Genomic DNA, 15,567 nt, shown 5'->3' on the forward strand with positions numbered 1-15,567 from the left:
TGAAGCCCATTCATTCAGGGGTCATACCTGCATAGAGAAAACCAGAGGAAGTTATCATTCAGGCAGCCACAGCCACAGATGGTCTTTCCCTCTGCCCTCAACCTAACTTCTGTCTTGATGCCACGGGAAGAGTGTCTTCATTACGAAGATCTGTTTGCTTCAACCAAGACCAGGGACAAATGTGTTACAGGAGAGTCCACAACAATCTCAAGGTGAAACCAGTTGGCATTATGGTTAAGGTCTTCTTCTCCCATGCACAAGGCACAAGGTTTGATCCTGATCTCTGGCTAATGCCTGTTTGGAGTTCACAGTTCTTGCTGTGTCTCTGTGAGGCTCCTCCCACTTCCAAAAAACATGCCAAATATTTCCATCTCAAACTTACCAAAGAATGGAGCTGTAGGAAGCAGCACAGACTTTTTATGGTGCCCTGAAGAGTTGTACAGACCAATTGCTTTTAGGCATTTACTGTGGTGCACAGTAGCCTCAAGACAGTGATAGCTACTTAGTGTAAAATATAACTCTAGGTGATTTGGTGTTGTTGACTAATGTCACCAAATGGGCATTGGTATTTTCCCATAAGTGGGTTGAGAACCATGCCTACTCCGACCTACACCAGGGACTCATGCTAATGGTGAGAGTATATGTGCCCCTATTGGCCACTGCATGCCTGCCATAAAGCCCAGCAGCCCTGGGTCAATAAGGTACTGGCCCATCCAGTGTCCAGCTGCCCAAGCTTGGTTACCTGGGAAAGCCCTGTTGATAGAAAGCTGGATGTAAAACCAGAAAACGAAAGCCCTGTTGATAGAAAGCTGGATGTAAAACCAGAAAACATGACAAACATGAACTAAGAACTGGCACACTTGCTGTATGTTCACTGACAGGACAGAGCTTGGAGGCGGCTGGCCATCCTATGTATCCAGGAGACAAGATGGAAGGGCAGTGCAGCAAAGTCTACTTCTAAGGAAGACAGATTAGAAATGGTGTGGAAATTGTGGTGAGTAACAGTTTTCAGAAGCCAGTGAGGGATGTCAACAGAATTAGTGACAAACTCATGGCAATCAGACTCCAGCCTAAAGATGGGGCAATATTCATAATCTCAGCCTATGCCCTACAGCAGGGTTGTGATAATGAGGAAAACAGTGCATTCGGACAACAGTGGCAAGACCTACTAGATAAAGCAGGACAACAGGAATTGGTGTTGATAATGGGTGACCTGAATGCACATATCCACACAGACAAAGGGATAGGAGGACTGCATAGGTCCACATGGGTGGGGCCAACAGGGATAAAGAAGGAGAAGCCATTATAGACTTCTGTCTGGCAAATGGCTTAATAGTAGCCAACACACAGTTCAGAAAGAGAAGCAGTCACAAGTTCACATACAAGAGTGACCAAACATGCAATTCAACTTTCTCTTACTAAGGAAGTAGCACTTGGGTAGAATGAATGAGTGCAAAGTCATCTCCAGTGAAACAGGGGGTCCACAGCAGAACAGTTGTATAACATGTAATGTATGTACATATGTTGTGTCCCTTACTGATTTTAAAATACTAGGTTAAATCTGTAACAATTTATTTTGTATATCACTGTATTCACTGTTACATTGCTTGAACATTAAAGTCTGTAACTTGGAGCTTTTCTCGCTGGGCCTCCACTGAAAACAGGTTCTTTTTGACCCAGACAGACCACGCTAGTAAACAAATGTCACACAAATAAAATAAGTCACCGCTTGCCACAATCAACTGCAAGCAGTGGTCAGAAAAGGCTCTAAAGTCAGCAGTGACCGGGCTGAAGAAAAGTGACTGGAGAGAAAGCATAACAGTTCAAAGAATTACTCAGGCCTCTAGCACATGAAGAAAAAGAAATACATGCAGTTGAAAAATGGCAGTGCCTCAAAACACGTGTGAGGACTACAGAAAAGATAAATGAGGGAGTTAAGTATAGAAATAAGGTACATAAGAAAAGCTGGTGGTAAAATGAAGCGTTAAAAATGTATAACATACATGTCAAGCAGAGTGCCTCTTTGGCCCTCTTCAAAAGGAACCTTGACGATTGGATGGGAGAAAGGAAATTCACCCCAGGGATTACGTCAGTCGCCCTGCTAGACAGGGGTCCAGGGAAGTAAACAGTGTGGGAAGAAATAGCCAGGGAGTTGTTATGGTTAGGCTTGTATAGGCCCTAGGCTGACAGCCTAGTACCAACCTATGAACCTAAGAACTATCTCATATTATGAACTATAACCAGTTGATAATGCCTCACAAAACACTGCACAATCCTGACAATGTACCTTCCCTAAAAAGCTTCTACAACCCTACTCTAACATTCGTACTCTTCGATCATCTAACAAAGACTTACTCCAAGTAACCAAAGTATGCAATACAGCAGGCAAATCTCTTTACTTTAACTTTGTTGCTAAAAACTGGAATACCCTTCCACAAAGTATTAGATCCATAAGCAATCTTAATCATTTCAAAATATCTCTCAAAAGACACTTATTTGAATCCTGGCTTTACACATGTAACACTCCAGGTTAATTATTAACTTAGCATTACTTATACAATTTGGCTGTACGTATTAACTCTGTTTATATATCCCTTCTAACACTACTTCTCTAAGGACTTACATTCCTAGTTGCAACTCTCACTACAGAAGTATTACTAACTACGTACTACTTTACCCAAGTGATTCTCCCTGCTTAATTTCCTAACTAATGTTATGTTCCTCCACATATATAAATTCAACCATACATCTATCTATATTTGTGTTTAAAGTCTTGTTCTATTTGATACTATGCATATATTTTTATTTTTATCCTGTAAATGTGTTAATACTCATTTTTTGTCAATTTTGTTTATAATTTCTATTACTTGTGATAATTTGTATGTAAACTTAGACTGCAGCTTTTCTCCCCGAGCCTCCGCTGAAAATGGCACTGTCCCAGTTGGACCATCCTGATAAACAAATGTAAAATAAAATAAATAAATAAAATAAGTCCAGGAATTCAGAAAAAGGAGGAGTGTAAAAAAAAGTGGAAGAAAAGATGGAGCAGGCTACGAAGGAAAAATGATTGGCTAAGAAAGAAGTTGCAAGAGCAAAAAAACATTGCATTAGAGGCACTCTACCAGCTTCTGGAAAGTAAGACAGTAGATGGCACAAAAACTATATCAGGTTGCAAGACAAAGACAGAAAGATGAAGATAGTCAGACAAACCTTCATAAAGGATGCCAGCAACAACCTGCACATCAGTCCACAGGGCATCAAAGGCAGATGGGAAGGAGTACTTCTAGCAGCTACTGAATGAAGAAAACCCGGCAGAAGCTGTACTGCCCTAGACACAGCCTACTATAAGAGAAGAGGAGGAGCCTGCACAGAAGTAAGAACAGCACTAAAGAAATGAAGTTATGGAAAGCAGCAGGCTCACATGAGGTCACAGCATATATGATTAAGATCCTGGGTTAGATAGGGGAGAAATGTCTCTTGAAGGTACTAAAAGTAGTATTGAGATAAAGTGGTATCCCAAATGACTGGAGAATATGCATACTAGTGTCAGTGTTCAAGAACAAAGGGGATAATCACAACTGTGGGCAGTATCAAACTCCTGTCACACTGCATGAAAGTTCTGGAGAGGGTGACTGATAAATGAATACTCAAGAGTAGGAGAAAGTAAGACGGGAGATGAGGAGTTCAGATTTAGATCAAGATGCACCACAACTGACCTGATGTTTGCAGTGAGACATAGTTTAGTTGTCAGAGATAAGGAAAGAGTTCAACTGGCCATTCCTAGACTTGGAGGAAGCATATGACAAGGTCCCAAGAAAGCTTATTTGGGCAGTCCTGTGGTGGTTCGAAGTCCCAGAAACAATGGTCGAATTAGTACAAGCTATGTACAAGGACCCAATGACTCAAAAACAAACAGAGGGGTTCCCAGTGGGAGTGGATGTGCATCTGGGGATCACCTCTGAGCCCACTGCTGTTATTAACAGTGATGGACTACATTAGCAAAGAGGTTGGAAGGGACAGATCAACAAAGTTGATGTATGCAGGCGATGTGGCATTATAGACAAACTGAGCAAGAACTTCAGCAAAAGATAGGGTAATGGAATGCAAAACTGAAGGCACATGGGATGAAACTGAGTACAGATATGACAGAACTGAGATAGAAGTGATGGTAGTGAAACAGGTCAACAGCTTCAAGTCTCTGGGAGGGGTGGTTGAGAAGGAAAGTGTGAATGAGGAGGTCAAAGCTAGAACGAGATGGGGTGCAGCCAACAGGCAGAAAGTGTCCGGTGTAGCTTACAACAGAAAAATACCAAAGAAGCTGAGAAGTGAAGTGTACAAAACAATGACGTGACTAGTACTACTGTATGGTATAGAAACCTGGGCAGTAAAGATAGATCAGTTGAGGAAGCTAGAGGTGATGAAATGCGCGAGATGGGTGGCAGGATGCACACTGTGAGACAGTTTAAGAAGGGAGGACACAAGAGCAGAAGGCAAAGTAGTTCCAACTGCAGAAAAGTCAGACAGAACAGATTACAGTGGTTTGGGGAAGTGCAAAAAAGCAGAAGACAATCTGGTGAAGATCTGGGATGGACAGGAAGAAGGAAAAAGCAAACAAGGGTTTCCAGCAAAGAGGTGGATGGACTGTATGAGAAGACCTGGAACATTCAGGCATGAGGGTAAAGTCAGGAGAGTGGCACTGAACAGACAGAAATGGTGACAACTGACATGACACCTCAACCCCATGTACAAAACGGGTAAAAAGGGGATTGTCTGACTGATGATGGTGATGAAACCAGATTGCATTACCTTTCCCCTTTTGTTGAATTGCTTCACTCCAGGCAAAGGATATGAAGACATTTACAATTCAATTTAACCCCAACCCGAATGGCCTGGGTGAGTACTTGTGTTACCACTAGGGTTTACTATACTCTATCAAGCCAGTACAGCTACTGTTACAATCTTGGTATTAGCAAGCCTATATCCTCAGTCATATACTGCTTTTTAGTGCCATGCAAGTGGTGAGTTTACCCGATTCGTACCATCACTCCTTCTCCTCTACGATGGGTGAGGTGGCATCAGCCACTCTTTCCCATACCCAGCTCTTCCAGTGCCCACATTACTACCTGAACTTAGGTTTCTTAGGTGACAGGGCTTTAGCTCACTACACCTTGGAAACAGATATTTTATTTAATATGACCATTTTAACCACTACCCCCCCCCCCCCCACACACACACAAAAAAAAAAGCAATGCACCTGCTATTACTGTTGCATATGATTTAATTTAAGTAGGCAAATAATTTCCAGAGTGTAGTACACTGTCAAAAGGCACTGTTAAGATCCAAACAGACGAAAATCATTCAATCTTAATCCAGTACTGATTTTTTTCCCTAAAATTATATCACTGCTTGCACAATTTACCATCTCTTTAAGCTTATTTTTAATACAAATTTTTATTACACTACTTTTCACCACTGGCCCAGGACACAGCTGCAAAGGATCATATCACTAGCCCACTTATTCTGTTAAAAATTAATCAATACCTAAAATAAGCAGAGATGTTTAAGAGCTATGAAATACAGAAAACCAAATCTAGCCCATATCAAGACAGGCTATAATGTCCCTGATTAAGTTAAAAACTAGTCTCCTCCATTCTTTATTGGATAGGATTCACTTACTCCTAATAGAACCTTCCACAGGACATACTAGGCTTACAGGGTTGAAGTCCACCAATTCCAATTTTGATACGCCCTTCAGAAAAAGAGGATATTAGAGCCAGATTCTACATATTACATTGCATATTTGGACTGACAACATTACTATGGTGCCAATGCTTTATGAAGACAATACAGAATGCTATGCAAATCCATAAAGCTTGTGCCACTGTTAATTTCCTCATCATTATTGACATTCCAGTACATTACCAGTACTGAGACTGGTTTTTTCTATACTATTCTTAAAACAAGCTAAGCTAAACTAAAAATGACTCTAGCCCATATATCTATGTATGCATTAAGTTCACAAAACAGAAAAAATACTTACGAGGCGCTCCTTCTGCCATTTCAATGGCTGTAATCCCACAGGACCAAAGGTCACTCTAAAAATGAAAAGCAAATTTTAACAGTAGTATACATTATACATGCCACTACAAAAAGTGCTTTGCAATCCAATCATACAAAGGTTTACAAAACTTTCCAAGCAACAGTTTATCACACAACTGACAAAGTTAAAAATATTGCAGCTGTGCAAGCGTATTCAAAGTTCAGACTGAGGGATCATTGCTGAAGGATATTTACCAGAAAAATAGGATTAAGTTGCAGGCAGATGTCAATCTTCTGGAAAGAGTTCCAACTATCTTAACAGTTAACACAACATTCAGTGTTCAAGTACATTACTGTTGTAGTGGTCCTGATTACCAAGACTACCACTGCAGAAGGCACAGGTGTCCAGACCTTCAAACCTACATCCAGAGCTTAGGACATGTCCCCTCACAGGTGGAGCAGACCCTCCTCTCTGGTTTCAACTTATAAAAGAGGTGTCTGCTCATCACACATTACAGCTTAAAAGCCAAGAGGGAATAACAGAATTGCATATACATTCACTAAGTATGGTGAGAGGGGTTTCCCAACTTCTACTCAAGACATCGGCAAACCAAAGACCCTGAAAAGGGAGAGAAAAGGGAAAACTAAGGATAGCAACCCTACACATCAGCCCACTATGCCCAAAACTGAAAGAAAGAGTAATAGGAGGGAAGGATGTTGTGCTGCAACAGTGACCTACTGAAATGTCTACTGTTATGACAATTTTTTTAACCACATTTGCCAAGCAGGTAAGCCCAATGGACACAGGTATCCCCCTTTCCAGTGGGCAAACATAGGTAGAAGGAATCAAACCATGTACTCCTGACTTCGGGAACTCATTTAACAGCTCAGTCTTAATTCTCTAACTGCCAGCTATACAGTTTAGGCTCTCTTTGTTTACATCACTGAACTAGTCCTGACTACTGTGACAGTTGCCAGAACTCTCCCAAGTAATGGTAAAAGATGAAGTGGAGTGGCTGGAATGCAGTGTACCCAGCAGTATGGCTGCAGCAAATGCAGCTCAAGCCCTAGGATCAATATCCACTTTGTAGTGTTTTACAGAGGTGTACACTGACACAAAAGTAGCTGCTTCCAAAATGTCTTGTGTAGTGACTCACTTAATGTAGGCCACAGATGTGGACTTTGTCAATATTACGAGTTTTGAATAAAGCCTGCCAGGTTCTCGTCTTGTGGATGAATATCAGAAAGTTATGCAATGTGCTTGCCATTTAAAAGACACACTGATTCTTCCAGTATTTCCCTTCCTGTAGTAAAAGGAACACACTCATCATACCTTTTGGTCTCTATGTGCAAATATTTTAGTTGTCCGAGTACATCCAGGAAACTGTCATTCGCCATTGTTTTGTGGATTGAGGGGAAAAAAAATAAAATTTAACAGGACAGCAGAGTACGAATTCTGCCACTACCTTAGGCATAAAAGGAGGGATTTATTCTCAGGCTCACCCTTTCTGTGCAGAATACTAATAAAGATTCCTTGCATATCAATGCTTGGAGTTCTAACTATCCTAGCTGAAATAATGGTTGTAAGCAGGACTGTTTTTCAAATCATAAGTGCAATAGGGACTAGAGCTGCGAGTTTAAAAGGTACTTGGATTAGTGTTTCAGATATGTAATTCTGATCACACACAGAAGCAATTCTCTCATGATTTTCTTAAGTGTAATATGGTTTAAAAGACAGGAGATTAACCAAGAGTGGATCCATGTGGAAGTAGGCTGACACGTGCACCATAACAGATAGAGAAGACCAACCATGTATAAATTAAGTTCACTAAGTTAGTGAAAAATCACAAATGCAAGTGCTATGTTAAGCTCCTAACTCATTCCAAGGAACCAACAAGAAAACGTCTGCCATTTAGAAAACAATGATTATCTAGTGACTAGTCCTCTAACCTCTAATATTTGGCATGTTGTCAGTGTATTTATGCCTGAAGAAGAAAGTACAGTTTTGTACCTACCATAAATGTAGATGTTCGAGTGCTAATACAGCTGCAGTCATAACAGATGGGTTCTCCTGCCGTCAGGCGGGTCCTCGGTCGGCCGAATTCCAAAGTCTAGGTCCGGCGTCGGTTGTTGTCGCTTTCTTTCCTGACTTCAGTGCGACAGGGGTATACAAGACACAGCCGACGCCATTTTCTTCAGTCTTTCTTGCCCCAGATGTCAGGTGCCCCCAGAAGGAAGGCAAAATATATATAAAAAAAATATATATATATATATATATATATATATATATATATATATATAGATATATATATAGATATATATATATATAATATATAATCATGCATTGCAATATAATCAATAACCAGTAGGTGCAAGCAAATACACCATAGAAGGATAACCCAATCAAGTTGTGAGATGAGGAGTTAGCCACTAGGTCTGTACCCAGAGGGGAAGGAGGGAGGGAAACCTGGACTGCAGCTGTATTAGCACTCGAACATCTACATTTATGGTAGGTACAAAACTGTACTATGTTTATCGTGCATACAGCTGCAGTCAAAACAGATGGGTAGAATCCCAAAGCTACGCACAGGGTGGTAGGCACTAGGTGGAACTGGGAGGAGCCAGAATGCCCTGCAACACAGCAGTGGCAAAGCCTGCTCTAGTTTTGGAGTATAAAGGTAGGTGGTAGTGTTTAGTGAAGGTATGCACAGAACTCAAGTGGCTGCCTCCAAAATATCTTTGGTAGGGACTCCTCTGAGGAAGGCTGCAGAGGTAGCTGTGGCCCTTGTGGAGTGGGGTCTGATGCCTGCAGGTACAGATTTACCATGAAAGGAGTAACAAAACCGTATGCAGTGGCCTATCCATTTTGAAATAGTCTGTTTGGAAATTGGCTTCCCTTGAGCTCCTACAGCATAGGACACAGAGTTGTTCTGATTTCCTGAAAGGCTTTGTTCGGTCCAAATAGTAATGTAGCTGTCTATGGATGTCTAAGGAATGTAGCAGCCTTTGCCCTTTGTTTTGAGGATTGGGTTAAAAGGTAGGTAAGTGTATGGCCTGATTTAAAGCTACCCTGGATACTACCTTAGGCATAAAAGACGGTTTGGTTCGTAGGGAAACCCTGTCCTGATGGAAGATGAGAAAGGGCTGCACAGCCATGAGGGCTTGTAGTTCCGAAACCCTACGAGCTGAGGTAATGGCCAGAAGGAAAGCTGTTTTCCAGGACAAATATTGCAAATCTGTTGAGGCAGCTGGTTCAAAGGGAGGCAATGTTAATTTTTCTAGAATGTAATTAAGATCCCAGGCTGGTATTGGTTGTTTCCTTGGAGGTCTTATATTCTTAGCCCCTCTGAGGAACTGTCTTAAGAGTGGGTGTGAGAATGGTGGATCAGTGTTGTATTCAGCAGAAATGGCTGAGGCATGGATTTTGATGGAGGAAAATGAAAGCCCACTGTTCAACAGCTCAGCTAGATACTGTAATATCTGAGGTAAATTCAGTTTTCTAGGATCCTGGCCTTTTTTCTCATTCCAAGTGCAAAACTGTTTCCATTTTGCGGAGTAAGCCTTTCTAGTAGATGGCCTTCTGGCCTCCAAAATGACATCCTGCACCTCCTTGGAGAGTAGGGTCTGTTGTGGTGTTAAGGAATTTTCCATGCAGCCAGATTGAGTGTTTTCAGCTGACTGTGAAGAGTTTTGTAGCTGTGCTGAGTCAGTAGAAGAGGCATTAGAGGTAGGGTCCAGGGAGGAGAATGTGTTAGGCTCCTCAGGAGTGGGTACCAGTGTTGTCTTGGCCAGTCTGGAGCGATCAGTATCATCTTCGGTCTGTCTGCTCTTGCTTTCAAGAGCACCTTGGGCAGAAGAGGCAAAGGTGGGAAGGCGTAAACTGTCCGTGCTGCCCAACTGAAAGAAAAGGGGTCCACTCTCCAGGCCTTTGAATGGAATGTCCTTGAGCAGAATTTTGTCAATTGATGATTCCTGTGCGAGGCAAAGAGATCGATGTCTGGCCTTCCCCATGCTTGGATTATCTTTGTAAACACTTGAGGATGCAACTTCCATTCGTGCAGGTCTGTCATATTTCTGTTTAGATTGTCTGCCAGCATGTTTTCCAAACCTGGCAGGTACTGTGCTTGAAGTTCGATTTGCCATTCCAGAGCCAAGTTCCAAAGTGACATGGCCAGCCTGCACAGGGAGTATGAATGTGTTCCTCCTTGTTTGTTTATGTACCACATTACTGTGGTGTTGTCTGTTCTTATCAATAATTGCCCTGGATGCAGGAGGTCCTTGAAAGCTGTAATTGCATTTATCACTGCTAGCATTTCTTTTTGATTGATGTGAAGGTGTTTTTCCTTTTGGGACCATTTGCCCTGAATGCACCTGTCTGTCATGTGTGCCCCCCACGCATAGTCTGAAGCGTCTGTTGTGATGACTTGATTTGCTTGAGCCTTGCAGAATGGTAGACCTGTGTTTGTTTGGCATGCTTGGGCCCACCATAGAAATTCCTTTTGCAAACATGGGATTAGTGGTATTATTGTTTTCAAACTGTGACTGTGTTGAGACCATAGGTTTTTTAGGTACCATTGAAGTTTCCTCATATGCAACTTTGCACATGTGATTAGAAGAATGCAAGATGCCATGAAGCCCAGAGCCTGCAGAATTTTCCTTGCAGTTAGCCTGGTACAATTTGCTAGTATTTTGAAGTACTGAGTTAGTTGCCCCTGTTTTTCTGGTGTAAGATAGGCCATTTGGGTGTTTGTGTCCAAGTTGGCACCCAGGAAAATTATTTTCTGAGATGGTGTTAGCCTGGATTTCTCTTTGCTGACTGTGTATCCCAGAGAATTCAATAACCGTGTTACATAAGCCAGATGTTCCAGAAGTATGTGTTTGCTGTCCGCTTGGATCAGGCAATCGTCCAAATAAGGGTAAATTTGTATCCCTTGACTCTGCAGTAGGCAATTACTGATACCAGGCATTTCATGAATACTCTGGGCGCAGTAGACAAGCCAAAGGGCAATGCAGAGAATTGACAGTGGATTGAACCTGCAAGAAATCTGAGGTATCTTCTTTAGTTTTGTCTAATTGGGACATGCAGGTATGCCTCCTTGAGGTCCAATGTTACCAGCCAAGACTCCTAGCCCAGCATGGGAAGAAGCTGCTGTAAGGTGAGCATCTTGAATTTTGGTACGAGTAGAAATGTGTTTAGGATGGATAAGTCCAAAATGGGTCTCCAATCGGTTCCCTTCCTTGGTACCAGGAATAGTCTGGAATAAAAACCTTGACCTTGTTCGTGAGTAGGTACCTCTTGAATAGCTTTCATGTCCATGAGCTGAAATCTGTAGCCTCTGTTTATAATGTCCAGGATCCATTTGTCTGTTGTGATAATATGCCAAATTTTTGAAAATAATGTCAGTTTTCCTCCCAAGGGTGCTGCCAGCTGAGACTTGCTTGGCATGCAAAGGGGAAAGTCATTGGGTTTGTTTCCTGTATTGTTGTGCACTGTCTTCGCCACCTCTTGGTGCTGGAGTTTGCCATTGTCTGCCTGTATATGATCCTTGAGATTGTCCTCTGCCCCTTGTGCGCCTGTATCTACCTCTTTGGGGCTTGTCCGTGGCTGGAAAGGACCAGTTTTTTGAAGGCCAATTTCTGCTAAAACGTGGTGGTTGTACCTGTAGAAAGGCTTTGACAGTTTGCATAGATTTAGCTTTTTCTTCCATTTTCCATAGTATCTCCTCAGCATTAGTACCAAATAATGCATCCTTTTGCAAAGGAGCATCTAGTAGTTTAGCTTTAACCTGATCAGGCAAGGTTTGTTCCCTAAGCCAGGCATGTCTACGAATGACTGATCCTGTAACAGCAGCTCTACTTGAGGCCTCTAGAGCATCATAGCCACATTATAATGTGTGTTTACCCACTTGTTCTGCACTATGCATCATATCCTGCAACTCCTTCAAATCTGGTTGTTCAGGTTGTGACATTTTATTCCTTAATTGTGATAACAGAAACTGCTGATATTTAAGTATATGGAACTGACAATTTAAGGCCCTCATGGCTAGTGTGGCCGAGGTATATACCTTTTTTCCCCACCTTTCTAAGGATCTAGACTCTCTTTCGGAAGGTAATGGGTTCTTAGCAGTAGAGGCCTTCATTCCCTTGGGGCCTTGAGAAATGGTTTCAGGGTCAGCATTATGGCCTTTGTAAAGAAATTGGTGCGAGTTAGGAACTCTGTAGTACCTATCAGGCTTGACTGGGGCAGGAGGCAGGGAATCCGGATTAAGGCAAGCCTCCGAGTAAACATCATCAAGTATGTCCAGGACATGAGGTATCGCCAGAGGTCTGTGCTGAGGTAGCAAAAGAAATTCCCCAAGTCTTTTCTTGGAATCTGAAAAATCTTGGCCTTCCCAATGGAAGTGTTCCCTCAAGGTATGCAAGGTTTCCCCAAAAGAAAAATCCTCTGGGGGGAGATACAGAAGGAATGGACTGCTCTGCATCAGAATCTTCAAAGGGAGAGTACGAGTGCTCCTCTTCATCAGAATGTTCTGAAATAATGGAGCCCTGGTCAGAAGAGGGAGAATCTTCCTCCACTCTGGGTCTCTTGTCCGGAGGGGGTTGGGAACCCCTGATAAGAGTAATTAAATCCTCAGCCATTTTGAGCATCTGCTTTTTAGGCATGGGGCCTGGAGATGGGCCCTGTGCAACAGGCCTCTTGGGATGCATGGCTGATTTGGACTTAGTAAAGGCCTTTATGGAAAAGGAAGATGAGGGTCTGAAGACACCATGGGTGGAAGTGGAGCTGTCCACATTAAGAGGCTCAACACTCACAGTGGCTTTGGTAGCTGTAGTCAGGGTATGTCTCGGTTACAGAAGACACCGCCAGAGAAGTGTCGTCGGTAGTCAGGGGCTGCGTAGGTGCCTCGCTGAGAACCGGACCACATGTAGCTGGTTTTGGCGTGGTGTCGGTGGAGGCCGCGGACCTCGCGTGTTGGTCTTTGTCCTTGCGTTTTTTGGACAAAACGGTAGTCGGAGTCTCAGATGACATTTTATAATCAAAAGCTTTACCAAAAAAGTGCTGGGCGAACTCCGCCCGACGCTTAATAGTGCGTTTATTGAAAGTAGCACAAAGAAGACAGCCCAAGACATCGTGGTCTGGGCCTAAACAAGGTATACAGAGGGAATGGAAATCCTTATGCGGTATTTGCTTCCCACAAGAAATACAATTGTTAACTTTGTCTGACATCGGTCTGAGGCAAGAAAAGTTTCCCCAACAGGGTACTTAGCTTTAAAGAAGACTTCGGTTTCCAAATTTTCGTAATTTCAACAGCTGGCCGACCGGCACTTGCGAACTGCTTCTGCTTCGGGCACCGCGCGGCAAAAAAGACTGAAGAAAATGGCGTTGGCTGTGTCTTGTATACCCCTGTCGCACTGACATCAGGAAAGAAAGCGACGACAACCGACGCCGGACCTAGACTTTGTAATTCGGCCGACCGAGGACCCGCCTGACGGCAGGAGAACCCATCTGTTATGACTGCAGCTGTATGCATGATGAACATCAAGGTTAAATCATCCAGGCTGTAAGCTGTAGTGTTAAAGCAGGGCAGGGATGCATGAGGGATCCCTTGTCTTGATTAGGAAGTCCATCAAAAACGGCAGGTTAACCCCTCGACATTTCTATATAGTGAGAAAACTGGTGCTCTTAGATCCAGAAGGGTGCCAACAGCAGCAACTTTGGCCTTTTCCATATCAATTTCCTGTCTTAACTTCTGGATCACAAGGGAAGTAGAGGCTTCTTAAGAAAGTACAGTTGTGTACACTTACCATAAATGTAGATGTTAGAGTGTATTCACTGTTGCAGTCATCACACTTGGGTTATCTGCCTGCAGGTAGCCCTCAATCAGCCCGAACACCAGGATCTTGGGATTTCTGCGTTGGATGCTGTTACCTCTTCCATGACGTCAGGTCGTCAGGGGTATAAAACATGCAGCTGACGCCATTACATCAGTGTTTCTTGCCCCAGATGTCAGGAGCCCCCAAAATAGGAAGCAACTACATGGTGTGGAACACCCCCAGTAAAAAGTAAATACCACTGCCATAAGATATGGCCAAAAAGAGGATACATAGAAAGAATAGAAAAGTCAGGGGGCTGGAGGGAGGGTAACAAGGACTGTAACAGCGAATACACTCTAACATCTACATTTATGGTAAGTGTACACAACTGTACTATGTTCTTCGTGTTTCACTGTTCCAGTCAACACACACGGGTTGATTCCCAAAGCTGAGGAAGGGTGGAGGCAGACAAGAAGTTTTGGGGCTGGCTATCAGGCCTTGTAAGACTGCTGTGGCAAATCCAGCTCTGGATTTAGAAAAAATAGGTAAGTGGTAATGCTTGGTAAAGGTGTGTACAGAACTCCAGGTTGCATCTTCCAGGATGTCACTGGCAGGGACTCCCTTGAGAAATGCTGTAGCAGTTGAGGTAGCCCTAGTGGAATGAGTTCTGATCCCCTGTGGGGTAGGTTTTCCATGGTGTTCGTAGCAGAAATGGATGCAGTGTGCTATCCATTTGGAAATGGTTTACTTTGAAATGGCTTTGCCCTCGTCCCTGTAGCAAAGCTGAGTAGCAGCTGGTCAGATTTTCTGAAAGGTTTAGTTCTGTCAAGGCAGAACCTGAGCTGACTGTGCACATTCAAGGAGTACAGAATCCTTTCCCCTTTATTCTGAAGATTAGGGAAAAAGGTCGGTAAATGGATGGATTGTTTTAAAGCCACACTGGATACCACCTTGGGCATAAAATGATAGGCTAGTCCTGAGGGAAACCCTGTCCGCATGGAAAACAATGAAGGGTTCCACAGCCATTAGTGCTTGTAGCTCAGACACTCTTCTTGCTGAAGTGATGGCTAGAATTAAGGCTGTTTTCCAAGAGAGGAATTTTAACTCTGCTGCAGCAGCAGGCTCAAAAGGGGGAAGCATGAGCTTCTCTAGTACAAAGTTAAGGTCCCAGGCAGGGGTGGGAGCTCTCCTCGGGGGCCTAAAATTGTTAGTTCCTCTCAGGAACTGTTTGATGAGAGGGTGAGAAAAGTGAAGTGGCTCAGTATTGTAATGAGCTGAGATGGCAGAGGCATGAATCCTTACTGATGAGAAGGATAGGCCTCTGTGGAGCAGCTCTGCTAGGTAGTCTAGGATTTGAGGTAAGGTGGGCACGGCTGTGTGCTCCAAGAACAATATCTTTTCCACTTTTCTGAATAGGATTTCCTAGTACTAGGCCTTCTGGCCTCAAGGATGACATCCATCACCTGCTTGCTGAGGGTTGCTGGTGGTGTATTCAGGGGATAAACCAGGCTGCAAGGTTCAGGGTTTGCAGCTGTGGATGCAAAATCTGTTCCTCCTGCTGGGACAGCAGGGAGGGGGGGGGTCTGATGTAGGTGCCAAGTGGGCACTGCTGTCAGACTACGTAGGAGTGGGTACCAGTCCTGGCGTGGCCAGTCTGGGGCAATAAGGATTGTCCTTGGCCTGTACTGTTTGATCTTGAGTAGTACTTTTGAG

General features: G+C 43.3%; 1 protein-coding gene across 1 annotated transcript in view; it reads right to left on the bottom strand.

Annotated features, from left to right (window-relative positions):
* The window catches only part of MAP4K4 (mitogen-activated protein kinase kinase kinase kinase 4), a 3,343,981-nt gene that overhangs the window by 2,521,847 nt on the left and 806,567 nt on the right, over positions 1 to 15,567 (bottom strand). The window contains exon 9 of the mRNA XM_044071965.1: positions 6,041 to 6,095. Within this exon, the coding sequence (XP_043927900.1) occupies positions 6,041 to 6,095 (55 nt within the window). The remainder of the gene's footprint in view (positions 1 to 6,040; positions 6,096 to 15,567) is intronic.

The sequence above is a fragment of the Protopterus annectens genome, chromosome 5.part0 (genome assembly GCF_019279795.1).
Source record: "Protopterus annectens isolate FY-2018-M chromosome 5.part0, PAN1.0, whole genome shotgun sequence".
NCBI classification, from domain to species: domain Eukaryota; kingdom Metazoa; phylum Chordata; order Ceratodontiformes; family Protopteridae; genus Protopterus; species Protopterus annectens.